Source organism: Melanaphis sacchari, unplaced genomic scaffold (assembly GCF_002803265.2).
Source record: "Melanaphis sacchari strain LSU unplaced genomic scaffold, SCAv2.0 Contig72_pilon_pilon, whole genome shotgun sequence".
NCBI classification, from domain to species: domain Eukaryota; kingdom Metazoa; phylum Arthropoda; class Insecta; order Hemiptera; family Aphididae; genus Melanaphis; species Melanaphis sacchari.
Window position 1 is genome coordinate 1,039,602 of NW_020271519.1, and position 18,241 is coordinate 1,057,842.

Here is an 18,241-nt window from a genome sequence, read left to right on the forward strand (position 1 = left end):
TTTATCAGTGTAACATTAAACTTAACCCGTCGTTGGTACACATGTGAGCGCGCCGCTCACACAGATAGAATTTTGAGCGTTATTCCTACAAATATTATTGAATTAATCTGATACTATAAATACCTTCAAATAACATGTCTATAAATATTTATAAAAATAAATAATTACGCTATTTGTCATTGCCTATCAGTTATCGTTATACAAAGTCGACAGTACCGATTAACTATTAAGTGAGTGTCGCGCTACCACTGTACTAACCGCACAATATTTTTATCACCACCGCCGTAGTTGATTACGTACACAGTTTTGTATATACTGTTTTTTATTTTTATTTTATAAATTATGAAATGTACATAAAAAGTATTTATATACTATTTAGTGAAGGATAAAAATATACATAATTCTAGATATGGTTTGATTTTTTAAGTTAATAGATCAATTAATAATAATATAAAAAGTGAAGTGTGAGCGCCACGCTCACAGTGTAACAATCATGTTACAAACTATATGTGTACTAACGACGGGTTAAATCGTTCACGGTTACGTAGAATCAAAAATAACTATATAAAGCCATATTACTATATAGTCTACACTCTACGATATATTATGCCTAAATATAAATAATTAACGCGAAAATCATTCACCATTGCTACGTTTACGACGTCGTTTTTATTTCCTCGAATTTCATTCGAAAAAATTACGACGTCCGTCGAGACATCACAACTCGGGACATGGTGTCGAGCGAGTTGTGACATTGACAATTGAATTGTATTTAAATACATTCGAAACAATTGGTAATGAAAATACAAACAATCGGTGAAAAGTTAAAATGACTGTTGCTAACAATACAAAATTATTTGGTTTTTGACTGCAGCTATATAATTATATTACATAGTTTGGAATAACGATGTGTACACAAAAACGCACTCACGTGTGAGGGCCAAGCTCATATTATAATAATTATTATTATTAATATATGGACATTATACCTATCTATATGATAGTAAAAAATAAATTATAGTTGTAGCATTATTATTATATTATAGTCGTTAATATTGTGAAATTCAACGCCACTGTTTATTTTGTCCTTAAACTTAACTCTCAATAGAAATCCGTGTTTTTAACTGATTGTTTTCAATAAAGTGTCCGTATAACTTGTTTGAAATTTAATTACACGTGTTGTGTAAGCATCTCCCGAAGCGCAATCGTATTGCAAACTTTGATTGGGTATCCGACGTCTTGTACATGTTCGAATCGGTGATTCTGTTATACATTTAATGGATCTTTTTTTTTTTTTAGATCTCTTAAAGCAAAATTTAATGAGTTTCAAACTATTATAATTTATAACCCAACAATTTTAATTCATAGTTCGTTTTGTTCTCAACGTCTACTCTTTTAAATATATTTTAATTTTAAAACACAAAAATATAGCAATATTATCTTTTTTTATAATGCAATAAGTATGGAATAATGAATAAATTGTTTTTTATTTACTTCATATTATGTTTCGTACAACTATCACTTATTGTAGATGTTTAAAATATGATTCATACTTTGTAAAATATTTAAAAATACAGATATCTATAGAATAAACTTTGTATTGATTTACAGTATCGATTTTAAATATGTTAAAGGAAATTGATTCTTGTTTAACACACCAACTATATATCTCTAGGTCATCGATGATACAAAAATTATTAAAATTAACAATAGTCATACGTTCAACAACATTGCATTAGTAATCATATCAATATATTGAGGCCATAATCAGTTGGTAATAAATAATATTAAAATGGATCTAATTAGTCAGTAATAATTAATAAAATAGTGAAGCTAATCAATTAGTAATAATATGACCTTGAGTAAATCTGAAATTAAGCAAGAAATTTAAAAAAGTAATTTATTAATAAGTGTACACAATTTCTATCTACTGCTGCCAATATATCTACATTATGATCTCCTAAAACTTTAAAATTATTTCGGCTAATAGACCTTCAGTGACTGATATTATACCATATTTACCAGCTTACCTATGATTCGATGTATAACTTATCAGTGACCTTTGAAAACGAAAAATATTCATTACATTTCATAGTTAAAAAGTAGTAATTTAATTTATTTTCCATTTAGATCGTATTTCAGGAAAATCAAAAAATATTCTATTCTATGTATAAGTATTATTATTTATAATATGTACTAACAAGTAAACAACGATAATAAAATATTATATAAAATAAATATTTATATCAAGTTATTAAACACACACACACACTCGATATAAATATATTATAAAAACGCAATACCAATTAATTAACAACAATACGCAATAGATGAAACTCACGCCCGAGATATAATAATGATATGCAAAATTATCAATTGTAATGTATTATTACACACTCCCCAACGACTGGTGGACAACGAGATTAAGTATATTATAACATTTATAACAATTAATAAGTAACAACGCACTGAATTCAGTTAAATGATTAGATTAATCTGAATTTTTTATTTAACTCCATTAATCACTGTATAATATACTCCGACGCGTATAATGTTGTACATCAGATAATTATCACGATATTATTGTGTGAATAGTCGAGAAAAATGTAATAACTATTTGTAAAAAATTCCATTATATTTTTTATATAATTCTATATCTCATGTTATTTTAGCCTATATAAATACACACACACACTAAACACCTCAGTCAATCGTTTAAATATATTTATTATTTATTAAACTTAATGTATTCAATAAAATGAATGCGAGAGGTTCTTCGCTCAAGGTCGAAGAAATCTGTGAGTAAAGAGGTAGTACCTATCGCTATATTATATTATTAAGCCGCTATTCATGTTTATTCAACCTTACCATAATTTAACAATGTAATAAAAAAGTAATTATTTTATGTAATAACAAAATGGTCAATATACTATGCGAGCATTCTTAGAACGTGTACATCGATGAATTAACGAACACATAGATCACTAAGTCATAAAAATGAAATGATTATTCATCAATGTTATTGTATTATTTTATCATTGATAATATAAATGCCGAGAACCTTAAAGTATAATTGAATATCCAAACATTCAATAACAAAAAGCATTTAATATTTTACTTGATAAACTTAAAAATTAAAAGTCGTCTCCTCTACTATGCAATCTTTTTATGACATAATAATTTATTATAATATACAAAAAACGTAATTGCCTACGGGCCTGGATTAAGGATGACCTAAGAGAGGTATAGGTAGGGGGTTGATGTCCGTGGAGCCCACGTACATATAGAACCCATAGTTTTGTCAGCTTAAAATTATAATAAATAGTACTCATATCATTTGTAATCTTTATAATGTAAAATTATTACATACATTTTAAGCGTGGCTATAGTTACTATAGCATCTAGTATCTATAGCCGTAATTTTTAGATAAACTGAAGAAAAAAAAACCAGTAAAATCGCTTTGTTGTACGTTACTTCACCATTGGGTAGATCACTATAATAAATGTATAAAATTTGAATTCACTGATAAATAATTATATACAAAGAAAATAATTATTCTGAAACCGTCTCTTAGCCTATCTCTAAGAATATTTTATTAAATATTGCTATTATAGTAATTTATTTTTATATTAGTGAAATAATAAGGGTGTTTAACTAAGTTTTGCCAAGATCAAATCACACAATATTATATACCATATAATAATTGTCAATTATTATAATATTACTGACTGTCATCAACCTATAATATATCAATACCACTGAATGGTGTGAATAAGTTCGAGGTATAAATCACATAAAATGAATCAAAGTATTTTTTTATAAATTTATTGTGTTAAGCAAATAATAATACATAAATAGTAATGGCGAAAAGTTTCAATTCTCCGCTAATAATAACGATTTCAATTTAAACAAAATAACTATAATATTGTTATTATTGTTTAAATATCCAATTTTGAAAAAATGTAAACCTATCAATTAACTTAAAAATGGTCTAAATATGTCCAAAAATTGATTATTTAAGTAATGATAACATGTTGTAAGTTATTACGATTAATATTTTTTAAATAATAGCAAAAACTATTAGAGAACTAATCGTTACTTATTACCTACCTGATATTAATTTATTAATTTATTTATTATACACGTGAATATATAATCTAATATTGTCAACATTTGAACTTCAATTCTTCATACAACAATTATATGACAACGCTAAACTAATATTCTAATTTTCAGTAATAAAACTTATTAGGATTCCCCATTTCAAAGTCTTGGATAAGATTTTCAAACTTTAACCCTTAGGTTTTGATGGATTTGTTGATGAAAATACTTTTAAGTAAAAACTGTAAATATGTTTTTTTTATATTTGTTAATTGCTATGAGAAAACGTATGTGAAAATTTTAATAAATTATCAATACTTTTTACTTAGAAACAAAAATATTTAAAAATGATATGAAAAAAAAACTCGGTGACAAAAATGGGGGAGTGTACGTTGAAAAAGGTACCTAAGAAAATGATTGTAAATATATATATATAACATAAAAAATGATAAAATATTTTGAAAATTATAACATGTTTATTAAATGCATACTTATTTTAAACATTTGATAATAATTTCAAGTTTTTATAATTTCAACAATAAAACAAAATCAATTTTTTCAAAAACTGGTTATGCGCAAAAATTCTTGTCTTTTCCTAATTTTGAATACTTTATCATTAGAAGTAATAATAAACTAATGACATTAAAATGATATAACTAATATTATTTTTTCAATGAAAGTAATAATCATAAAGTTATATGTACACCAATAACCGGGATGACAATAGAATTACAAAATATTAATAAACCTAGAGCCTACTGCATGACTAGAAAAAATTAAATTTTTTTTTTTTATGATTCTGAGCAGAGTTAAGAATGCATTGGTGTTACAATGATAATGTGTGTTTTATTTTGTATAATTGTGTCTGTCAATCTGTCATCGCCTTTTGGAGCAGTAAAAATATTTCAATGAAAAACTTTAAGAATGGTTTATGGTAAAAAATCAGGTCAATAAAAAAAAAAAATTCTAAATATCTACTTTTTGAAATAATAAAGAAAACTAAAATCCGCATCTATTGAGGTCTTATTAATTAGATATTAAGTTGTATAAGTTAATAATAATATTGTACAATACAATATTACAATAATAAATAATAAAATATATTCGATAATATTGTCAAAAGTTATTTTCTATAGGTAATAATTAATTAAAGTATTATAATTTATAACTAATATATTAGGTATAAAATATCCTTATAAAAAGAGACGTGTCTGCAAATTACGAAATACACTCGATATCTGCATGTAATAACTATACAGCAACAAAGGTGGCGAGTAACTGCGCATGGTGGGGTGGTTATAGCGGAGGTTTGGTTTTTCTACTGTTATTTTAAAGTTTAAAAACAGTGTGCCGTGTGTGGACACGCAATAGATATTCGCTTAAACATGGCCTGATCTACACCTGCAATACACAAACGCATCCACCACCCTCAGCATTATACTACTCAAACATTATTTACTTGAGCTACAAATAATTACATCTCGGTGATATGTGGTCGTGATGATGATGATGAATGACGATATTCTCTTTATGGGTGTGCGTGTTTTTTTTTATTATATTTCACGATTACCCGCACATTTATATGTATATAGGATCATACAGGGTCATTTAAATTCGAATTGGTATATTCGACGTGGGTCGAAATTTCACGTTGCAGCAAAAACCTTGTACAATTGTTTGTCGAACAAAGAACAAGTGTATTCGTTTTATTCGTATTATCGGTGTACCATTGGTAATATAAATATTATGCATGTATGTATGTACAGGGAGTTTTGATTAGCAACAACATATCAATAGATTATCGCAACAGGTAGAATTTTTTATGCAGATGACATTCGTGTGACTGGACAATAATTTCAAATGATGTTCGCAGTGTTGCCGTCTTCAGTACAGTTAAATGATAATAATCTTTGGACTTGTAATTAAAATGGCCAAAGTAGGTAACGAATAAATATTATATTATTATTTGTATTCATTATAATATTATAGTATGGTTCTACACTACAATATTATACATGCGCAGCATACGTAGGTACACGCCTGTATGTATACCTGTACTGTATGACGTAATATCTCATATATTATGTATATTGTATATGAAATTAGTAACTTGCGTTAACGATTTCAATATTTTATATTTTAAGCGGTTTTATAACTTACAAGTATCCCCTTTATGAAAGTGTATACGTGATACGTCAGCAGTTGGATTGAATAAATGATTTTATCAGTTAAAGTTATAAAACAAAATAAATAATTTTGAAATAACTCACGTAACAACGATATACATATTACCGCGAAATATTCAAAAAGAGAGGAATTATCTATACCTACATAATACATACATATATATATATATATATATATATATATATAATATACGTATATTAATAGTATAATGAATTATGTAATCAGGAATCAGATTAGAGGGTGGGCATCAAATCGTCCCATTCGCCGATGTAAAGAATAACAAAAATTCCCTCTAAAAAAATGTAATTTAAGCTTATAAGATGTCTAATAATTGTGTGATTAATATAAAGTTATGTAATAGACTTCTGTCACAGCGACTACAAATTATCAAAATACTAGGAATAAGAATTACCTAAAGTACCAACTAGATCAAAGTTTCTACTAAAAACCACCATCGAAGTTTAAGATTGCCACATTTTTACTGCTAAAAATAATAGTTATATCAACCAAATCCAACATATTTATCATTCAGATCAAAATCTAAAATTTTTAGAGTTTAGGAAATTGTTTTAATTTATTTAAATGTTTTATTGTTAATTATTGTAATCAGGTCAGTCGGTGGTTAATTTTCCTGAAACTAAAAGTAGGTTAGAACCTAAACATATAACAACAAAAATTTTATCGAAATGTACCTACCTCAAATTTTAGTAGATAATGTGCCATAAAGGGAATAAGTTTTATAACTACCAATTTAGAAAAATGCACATTAAAATTAATTTTTGTTTTTTAACTAACGCATTAATTAATAAATTAACGTAAAAACAATTTAAATGGTTCCAAATAAATTGAAATTACTATATTATTATATTGATACATAATTAATACTGCTGCCTAATTTCTGTTAGAACGTGTCAACCTTATCGCACTCTGGCCTAGAAACTTTTGTTTATAAATCAACAAAAGTACGTAAATCACTTCAAGTTATACTTTTCGTCCAGAGGAATGCCCCAAAATTGTATAGAATAACATAAATATGTCAGTATAAAACGAAATAAAATATCTTGGAATAACCTCCAAACCAAAAGAAAAATAACCAACTCCAAACTGCACATTTTTCATCCACTTCCGACGCCGTAACCACGGGTGGTGAGACAAGTCCCCACCCCGAAATCTTTTCTTTTTTTTGTTAGCTGTAATGTAGTGTGCAGAAATCCCTTATAACTTTGTAAATAATAACATCAATATATTTATATAATTCAAAGTAAATCTATGATAAATTATTCGTAATTTATGTTCATAAATGCCAGATAGTATAATGATTAAGTACCAAGCACGACGTTGAAATGAATGATTGATTTGCATTTAATCGTTATCTTCAACGTTTATTTATAAATACGACGGGGTTCCCGCTATACACTATACCTAATAATAATTACGGTACAACATACATATTACATAATATAGATGATGGGTTTAACCATAATTCCTAAAACATTTTATAAAATGTTAAAATTTAATATAACTGTTAACCAAAAATAACTGTTGACTACTGTTAATTTTTATTCGTTGTTCACTTGTTATGTGCATCGTATGAATTCCGCGAATGTACACCATAGCATAGTAAATCGTTAATCGCTACTTCGTGTACTAGTTGTAATTTTTATTATGTTTTTAATCATTTAAATAATTTGTTTAGTTGTTCCATAATAATCTCCTTTACTTTTAGCATTGATTATAGAATAGTCTATTCTATAATCAATGCTTTTAGCTATCTCATTTTTGTAAGATATATTGTTATGTTCATGGACGTGCGTAGAATTTCGTGTCAGGTGCAGCCCACTTATTTTCCTTGTTATGGATATAAGAAATTTGGTAAATAAAAAGCAATAATATTTTATACGTAAAAAATAATAATATAATAAATATATTTAGATATATTTTTTTATTGAATATTTGTATTTTAATTCAATTTTAAATTCAAAATAAAATTGTTATAATTATTCATTCTATCTATGTTTTTATATTGGACAGTGATAAGAAAAAATTAGATGTATAGTAAACAAATAATGAACGAAGGGGTCATAAAGTAATAGGTACTTGTAATACACAAGTATTACAAAAACTAGAGAGAAAAAAAATCTCACTATAGCACTGACTTCTTCAGAAGTTTTGTTTAGTATATCAGAACTAAACCAATCTTGTACAAAGCCGTGACTAGTATGGTCATAATAGTACACGCATTTAGGTCCCTGCCAAATAATTTAACATCTGCTCATTGTGGCTCATCCAAGCTTTAAAAAATATATATATGGTATAACTAACATTATATTACATAATGATCTACAAATTATAACTATTAATTACCTTGCCAAAATTCACAACAAACATGTCCATTCTAAATGTATCTCCAAAACTATAATTCTTTAGTAAAATAATATTATGGATTCCCATCTTATTTCAAACATCCTCCTTACTGAGTTAAACCATAGATTAAATATACTAGTATATTTAATATATTAATATATTAGTATATTTAATCTATGGTTAAACGCAATAATTATAAACGTAATTAATAAAACTATAATAAATAAATTATTAAATTATGTATAACCAATATAATAATATTATATTACAATTATAATTGTTATTTCCTACTCACATTACTCATACCTCTTACAAATTACAATTAAGAAGAATCATCATATCATTACTTATTGTACCACATTATTATACAGATTAATTTGTTTTACATTTTTAATAAAAATAAATAAACAAATAGCAACTATTTAAAAAATTTAATATATTAATAACTATCCAATAAATAATACGAACATCGAAAATAATTATGTATAATTTAGTTCGAACAATATTTCACTAAGACGTCGTAATATTAAAATTACAGCATTCCAAATAAATGAGGATCTAGTGAAATTTATCTCACTCAACAACCAACACACTCGATGAGTTATACAAACACAAAACAAAAAAATCTCTATACTAAAATTAATTAATTATTATTGTCTATGCATGTACGTTTTGCATAAATAACATACGAGTGAAAATATTTATATTTATAGTCTACTACAAGAATTGATAAACATACCCACCCTAATATTTGAAACAATCCTAAATACGTCACTGGTTGAAACAATTATAATAACCGATTGACGACTATTACTACAATTACATTGCCAAAATGGTTACAACTAGACTGCTAGAAATGTGTCAAATAGATTTTTTAGTATACAATTTCCGGGTAAATATAATTTAATAATTGACACATAACTACTACTTCAAATCGCAATAAACCTTGAAGTCCATAATTATGAATCGCTAGTTCCTAAAAAATGGGACAAATAAAAAGAAAATACTAAATTTGTGATAAGTTAAATAATTTTTCGCCTTGTCTTTGTGAGAATAACATATACACTGACATATAATTTACACTTAAATAGTTGTAAAAGTTTCTAACAACCCAACTGCTTAAACGACTGATTAACAAGTATTATTGGTGATGGCGAAATTTTTTTAAATTTATTTTGCAGTACCTAATGATTGTGATATACGTAATATAATTTATATTAATGAATATACGTATTATGTTGAAGAAACTTTATTATTTGATCGATAAAAGTAAAAAAATATTACATATTATTAAACGTTTGTTTTTAGAAAACGGTGAGCTTTGTCTTCTAATTATTCACCAAAATGCCAACTGCTAAGACTAAAATAATTATTTAAATTAAAATTCATAAACATTTTCAGTATAAAATATTTATAGACTAAAAAACTGAATATACAGTAGTATTGTACCATAATAGCCTATCCATAACGCCGTGTTATCATAATTTTACTATGGAAATACATAATATTATTATTAGATAGGTAAATGGTAATTAGTTAATTTGATAGTACTAAGATTATATTATTATTTACAGTAACAGTAGGTATTCAAATATCCAAATGTATAGTACACAAATAAAAACTTATTTAAAAATAGGACTTTAAGTTAAATTATATAATATTAAATATTGAAATAAAAAATATGAACTTTTAATTTTGTAAAATATTATAATTAAGCGGGTAAGTACAACATTTTCATATCAAAAAACTTTATATTACATATAAAATATAAATTCTTTTTTTAATGGATAGTAATATTTATAAACGTATTAATATTAATATTATTACTATTATATTTATTTTTTATTATTTAACTTTTAGTAGTACTATTACAGGTTGACAACTATAAACAGTATCCTCTATTAATTTAGACATTTAGACCATAAAATAAATTATTAGTCGTAACAAAACAAAAGTATGAAGTCAATATACATCATTCATAATATTAATAGTTTGATAAGATTCATATATATATATATATATATATATATTATATACACATAAAATATAAAATATACAAGAAATATAGGAAACACACTAACACAGAATGTAAATAGTTAGATAATACATAAGATATAATAGTTTACAATGTGAGATAGCATAATTTCAATGAATAGAGATATTCATAATTGGGTATTATTTAATAATGAAGTAAGAAGGAGAAAGAGAGGTTTTATGGTATTTTTTGAATTTAAAAATGAAGGTCTAAACTCTAAGGAGGTTATAGTGTTTCAATATTTAAAGATTACTGAGAATGGTTTTGACCGGAGAAAGTGATATGAGCATGAATTGATTGGCTGAAGTGGAATTAAATTTGGATTTTGGGCAATTATTATTGGTTGAAAAAGTAGATGTGAAAGGATCTCTTCTATTTTGACGATTAAAACTTTAATATTTTTATAATTAGGGCAACCTTTTAATTGGCATGATAGCTTTACAGCACATCTGGCTGGAGAGTCACGTGATTTAGCGTGATCAGAGAAGTGGTCTTGCTCAGATTTAACAAGTCGTGGATCATGGTGACAGTATTTCCGGGTGTGCCTGTAAGACAATACTATCATACTACACATTTTATTTACTACCTTCTCCTAATCAATATTCGTTGATCGTTATTAAATTACACCTTGAAACTTTCAATCCTTTAATCTCCGTCAACAGAACATGCAATCTTTACTCTTAATTGTCTTTATCTGAAATAATATGTTCTAATATACCAAAATACTCATATTGTCTTCGACAAAAATACCTGAAACATCACACATGCGTAATGGTACCTAAACATTTGAGTTAAAAAATTGTTGTCTATTATTCGATAAAGTGTATTTTGATATACCTAGGTTAATGCTTATTGTTTGTAAGACTGAAAACAATAAAATTAGAAACGGTCGAATTTTCCAATTCAGGTACACCATATTATTGTATATAGTCATTGTACTCATGTGCAATGTGTATACTCAATATAATTATTAGTATCATTATTATTCGATACAAAACAATTTGTACTTACGTTTTCGATAAACTTACATCTTTATGTGATTATTGATTAAAGACAATATTGGAACATCTGCATTAATGCGATTAAAATTTTTGTTGTAATTTGACGGGTCATATTTTGTAATATCAATGAATTCCAAATATTTTAATAACTTCATTTTTTGTAATAATGTTTGATAGTAAGAAGATTCAAATATTGAAATGTAGATATATGGTAGTGATTTAGTTTAAATACTGATAATTGTCAATGTTATTGAAGTCGATTTTTTAAATATCACATTATAAATACATAAGAAAATCAACTTAAAAATGTATTTTTATTCAAAAGAAAGTTTTTAAAACACTTTTATTTATCCTTTTATTACTGAATTGCTTACTACAGTATTTGTATAATTGTATCTCTATGATTTATAAATTGAAATACAATCAAATTAAATTTATATAGTTTTAAATTCAAATATTCATGCATGAACTAGTTAAATAAGTATTTTTTAGGACTACAGCTTTTATTGATTGTAACAAATAAATAATAAATAACAGAAAAAATAACAAAGTTAAATTTTAAATGACCATAAAATTTATTTTATTATAATTCATTCTAAGAAATAATACAATTTTTGTAATATTTAAGAAAATTGATTTAATTAAATAAATGTAGTATAAAATACCTAATTATAAACAATTTTATTTTTAATTTCAATAATAGAATAATAAAATATAGAAATACAAATATTACAAATATTAAGTAGGTTAGTTAAACTGTGTATAACAATACTTAACTTCATATTTTCTTTGTCGATTTCAATATAAAAATTAAAATGAGAAATCTCAAGTTAATTGTGACCAAATTGAAAAAGAAAATAGTTATAGCTTATTAGATCTAAAAAATTTAAAAACAATCAAATGTTGATCAAATTATAAATTTATTTAATTTAAACTGAATATACAAAAGCTTAAACTAAACTTGTATTAATGATAAAATATGCATAATTGATATTTTATTACAGTTTATAATATTTATATTATACTTTACAGTTTTTAGATGAATACAATTATGATTGCTAAATACTTGAACAAGTTTAAAAAACATGCTAAATTATGAGATCATTTTTTCACAATTATTCAAATTGTAATTAATATATTTTTTTATTTATAAAGATGAGTTTTCATATCCAAATATTATTATAATTTTATAGTATTCTAAATATAATATAACTGAACAACTGTAGGGAAAAGATTTTTTCCTGATTATAGTCTAGAAAGTGTAATATGATAGTTGTCTGATAGGACACCAAAATCTACAAAGAAATGTACTCACAATAAATTTAATTAACTAAAAATATTTTTATATTAGCACTAGTTTCAAAAAATACAAACAGTATAAGCTATAAAGATATAAAAAGGAGTTTGGTAAAGTGTTTTTTTGATTCAAAATCATATATTTAGTAAATGGTTAACTTTATTTTCCTATTAATAGAAAACAGCACTAAAAAAAAAAAAACCATCTCATCTGTGTATTGTCTTTATTTTACAAGTGCATAAAATAATAAATACATATTCAGAAGTTCCCATTTAGCTTTTAATTCAAGTTTTATTATTATAGTTTAATAACAGATAAATTCAATTTAAAAATAAAACTTAACAAAGCTAAATGAGAACTGCATAGCATAAATTTGTTATGTTGGGCACTTGTAAGACAAAAACAACAAATTTGAATGAGAAATCTTCTTAACGATATAATAATGCAATTTATTAATTATAATTTATGACTTTACCGATTTATTCTGATAATAGTAATCTTTATACATGAATTCGAAAAAAAAATAACAAATCAACTAAGATTCAGTAACTTCACATACATAAAATTAAAAACTGTAATCTATAAAATATTGTTTGGCAGTGTGGGTATTTGTCAATAACTATGTTGGTATAGAGAGGTATAAACATACTATGTATAACGTGAAATTTTTTAACACTAAGACTCCAAACAGATAATTAAACAATTGTGCAATAACCTCATTGATACCTAAATATACAACATAAAACAGTTTTATATATATCATTATATTAAAGCTAAAATTATATTTTATTTATTTTGCACTTGTCTAAAACATATAATTTATTGGTGAACTGTTCTCTGTGTGTGATTTAGTATTCATTTTATTAAAATCATTTCGCATAAGGAGATTGTAAGATGAAAACTTAACATTTTCTTCCCAGAAAAATGGAAAATAAAATGTTCTATATAAAGTTGGTGTTCTGTAATAAGATAATAAAAAATGTTAAAAAAATTGATTAAAAAATATTAGCGAGTATTATATTATAAAAGCTTAATTTTTATAACAAAATTACTACTTAAACATTTAAATGCAAATTCTTACTTTTTGCTATCTAGAAATGGTATAGATTTCCATATAGACCATTGTAAATTATTTTCAGAATAATTAGGTTCCAATTCTGAACTCTGATTGTTGTTCAGATCTATTAAGAAATGACATAGTCTAATATCACTCTGAAATTAAAGTAATATCAGCAAAAATACAATTAAGTTTACTTTATTAATTTGTACATTATAAACTACATGTATAAGAATGTAATATTTTGAGCAAAATTGAATACACTTACATATTTATCTAACTCTTCTTTATTTTGATCATTATAATTTTCAACAACTTTATACAAAGATTCCTGACTAAAACGACCAGGTAAAAGTCCTCGAAATTCTGATCTTATAAAATGCATTTTCCATCTATAATAAAAAAATTATAAATATTATAACAAACTGTTTTCAAATAATATCAAGTTAATAAGAATTTAAATATATATATAGTTACCTATCATTTGGTAAAAAAAACGATGAAGGATATCTATGCCATTCTTTGCCGACACAAACATTTATCACATCGGATTCAGGCAATGTGAGATGATCATTACTCAATTGCGTGTATGTGTCAATAGGTGCATGATATGCTAAACATAATATACAAAAATAAATTTTAGGTGTTAAACATACTCATAACCATAAGGTTTTAGTACAATGATATAACCAGAATTTTACTTTCTGGGAGGATGATAATTTGTTATATAGTTTATAGGGTAAGCTTAATTAGGACCTCTTATAAATTTGATTTATGAATACAAAACATTTTAGAATTTTACAGCAAGCTAAATACAAATTACATAATTAATAAATGGTGACATTATTTACACAAAAAAAGCAATATTATATTTTCCAGAAATTATTTGGAGGGCTGCTTTCTCTTGACTCTCTTTAGCTACAACACTGTTTCTTGATGTTTATGTTTTAAGTTTTTTTTCATTATGTTTACAAAAAAACAAAAAAAACAAACAAACAAACCTTTAACTAAAAGAGTGCTTCGTGATAATCCCATTAATAAAAATACAAAGAGAAAAGGTATAAAAAGATTATCAATAAACTTGTTATACAGTTTTAGAAAATTAAATTGATGAATAACACTTGAATGCAAATTCATATCTTTGATGTATTCTAATAATATAGAAGATGCCAATTGTATTAATGGATAAACAGGAAATAAAAATCTTTCTTCCTAAAAAAAAAAAACAAAACAATACTATTTTTAATTATTAAATTATAACTGGTATATTTTAAAATATATAGATTATATACTTCTTATGGTATGACATAATACACAAACTATTAAGTATATCAAATATCTATATATTCATAAAGTTAATAAAAATATACTTTACCTTATGTGGTTGTAATATGAATACAAAAATCCATAAATAAAATGGTGATAAATATAATATCCATAGTGAATTATTATTAATATTGCTTTGTTTAGAAAATTTGATACCAAGTTTTGTAAGAATCTAGTAAAACAATCAATTTTATTTAGATAATATTAAAAATACTGCATATAATAAATATTAATAATCGTAAATCACACAAAAACTATTTTTATCTATCATAAAAATAGTAATAACTTAATTCAAGCAAATAAACTATCATAATTTATTAGTTATTACCATTACAAATATTATTTTTTTAAACTGTCTAATTATTTGATTCTATGAATGAATTGAAAATAGATTATTCAAATTCAATATTTATAACAATCACACACATTTAAAATTTAAAATTATGTTTTTATAAATTTAAATTGATTTTTGAAATAAAACCAAAATCAATTGACATGGTAGAAAACAAATAATTATTATACAATTTTAATGATTTATTATATTAGGAATAAAATACCTCAACATTTATAATATAAACATATATATTTTCAATTATCTATGGATAAATTAACATTAAGTTAACATTTAAAGACTATTCTAAGATAAAAGATTATTTTATTTTAAAAATCCAAATACATACCTTTTTTAATATAATAATTAAAGGAGCCATCAGCGATAGTATAAATACAACATTGAAATTGAGAATGCCATTAAGTACATAAAAACTCCAATGTTCAGTACCATATAAATCAGGACCATGACTTGTGAATAAATTATAAAAAACAATATTAAAAGGGGCTATAACAAGCTTGCCATAAAAATATGAATCTGTAGCAACTTGATAAATCTATAATGCAATTAATTTATAAATGGTATATTTATAAAAATACAAATATTTATTTGCACTTACTAAAATTGTCCCTAATGATATCAAACACCATTTAATGAATAACATATACTGCTTATTTCTGAAAATGATATCACATGCAAGTGGTAATCTAAAATTAAACACAAAATGTAAAATATATTATTTATCCCATACAATATTTCTTTTGAAGTATCAGATACCGTGCATATCAACTATTAAACTTGTCATATTTTTTTTTTTTTATTGTTATTATTAAAATGATATAATAATAATACAATTTATACCAAACTACTACAAAATTATAACTTGGTGAACTGATGAATAATATAAAATTTAATAAACAATAACATAAATTAAATATATTTTACTAACCCGATTAGACATGAAAATGGCCAACTTAAAAATGTTGACAATGCAGTTGTAAAAATTGCCAATTCATAATTTTTGTTTAACCAAGCACCAATAATTAAGAAAGTCATGTACCTAAAAAAGTGATTTTTTTATTAATTTCTTTATTTCAAATCTATTTCTTATTTTTAAATCTTATTCTCACATGGAAAAACTTGAAGGCAAATATGCAGTAGAGGCGATGAACATTCCAGGACTAAAAACTGTTATGAATAAGTAATAATTGCTAACAGTGGATGAAATTCTTTTTGAGATAGCTCTAAAAAAATTAATAAGATAAATATCATAATTAGACAATATTCAATCATAAGCATGCTTAGAGCAAGGATATGATTATATAATATTACCTCCACTATTACTTTTATTTTCTTAGTTAAATATAAACAAATTCTACATATAATAATATATACATAACATTTGATAAATAAATAAATAAGTTTATCAATCACACCCTATTTTAAAAATTTGAACATGCTACCGCATTAAATTATGTTTAATATTAAATAAAATATACCTACTTGTAAAAATATAGTTCACAGAGAGAACTCAATAATGCAAGTACACAGCGTATTAGGTAAAACAACATGATTTTTCTAGTATTAAACAAGGCTTTATAAAGGTACACAGGCACTGCATGAATAAGAATGTATAAATATGATCTAAGAGCATAAGGAGGCACATATTCCCAGGTTTGAAAACCACTGTTGAAAACAAAATAATGAGTCTAAAACAGAAAATTTTAAATTAGTAAATAGAATTATTTGAAAATTAGTCAAGATTTACATAACATTATAATTACAGAAATAATTCTATTGGATTTACCGGTTCCCAGTAGTTAAATGTTTCATCACAGTCTGAAATGTGAACAAGAAACGCAGCAAAAAACCTTGCAGTTAAAATAATTTTCAAAGGTGCATCAAATCGCATAAACCAGTCTTTTTCATGGATGACTGTATCACTTTTGCTATACACAATACATATGCATATTTAAATTCAGTCAAAGTAATATTAAAAAAATGTATAAATCTAAAACAACGTAGAATTATTAATTACTCGGTTTTTTTCAATTTAAGTTTCTTCATTTCTTTTTTGATCTTTGGAGTAAGTTTTGAGGCCATAATTGAAAATCAAAATATGAATGGTTGTAAAATAAATCAATATAAAATCATTGTTTCATTACGTTGTTTTTTAAAACCTGTCAACGTATACAATATTCGTACTCAAATAACAATATCAAATTATTACATCATTCGAGTGATTATTTTGAATTTTTATTACAATTCTACACAATATTATTATCAATAATACAAATTGATTTGAACAAGAACTATTAATTATTATCATCACAAATACAATGAATAGCAAATAGAATTATCCATAGGTAATTATCGTAACATACATCATTAAAATCTAGTTGTATTAATAATAATAGTATGTATTAAATGTAAGTACCTTAATTATTATTTAAAACAGAAAATATAAATTATAAATATTGAATAGGTACTTTGATATCATCATCTTATTATCAATTAACAACGATAAGCAGATAGCGTTTT

General features: G+C 24.5%; 1 protein-coding gene across 2 annotated transcripts; it reads right to left on the reverse strand.

Moving 5' to 3' along the window:
• Window positions 1-13,404: 13,404 nt before the first annotated feature.
• Window positions 13,405-17,877, reverse strand: LOC112600823 (alpha-1,2-mannosyltransferase ALG9). 2 transcript variants are annotated; one of them, XM_025348135.1, is made up of 13 exons: window positions 17,739-17,877; window positions 17,508-17,649; window positions 17,204-17,409; window positions 16,831-16,944; window positions 16,650-16,760; window positions 16,320-16,407; window positions 16,050-16,256; window positions 15,419-15,541; window positions 15,045-15,255; window positions 14,521-14,656; window positions 14,312-14,435; window positions 14,068-14,198; window positions 13,405-13,945 (listed from the first exon to the last, which is right to left on the reverse strand). In XM_025348135.1, exons 1-13 carry the CDS (start codon window positions 17,801-17,803, stop codon window positions 13,792-13,794), a joined length of 1,812 nt encoding a protein of 603 aa, XP_025203920.1. In that variant the 5' UTR covers window positions 17,804-17,877; the 3' UTR covers window positions 13,405-13,791. The 2 variants fall into 2 exon arrangements, with proteins under 2 accessions (XP_025203920.1, XP_025203921.1); XM_025348136.1 differs by lacking the exon at window positions 17,739-17,877 and having other exon boundaries at window positions 17,485-17,571.
• Window positions 17,878-18,241: the final 364 nt, after the last annotated feature.

What these genes read in the sequence shown, in the direction of transcription:
- LOC112600823 (XM_025348135.1), bottom strand. Translation starts at nt 17,803, where the DNA reads ATGGCCTCAAAACTTACTCCAAAGATCAAAAAAGAAATGAAGAAACTT. An exon ending in TTGCCTTCAAGTTTTTCCAT is followed by an intron (nt 16,761 to 16,830) that starts GTGAGAATAAGA and finishes TCACTTTTTTAG; the next exon opens with GTACATGACTTTCTTAATTA. An exon ending in CCATTTCTAGATAGCAAAAA is followed by an intron (nt 13,946 to 14,067) that starts GTAAGAATTTGC and finishes ATCTTATTACAG; the next exon opens with AACACCAACTTTATATAGAA.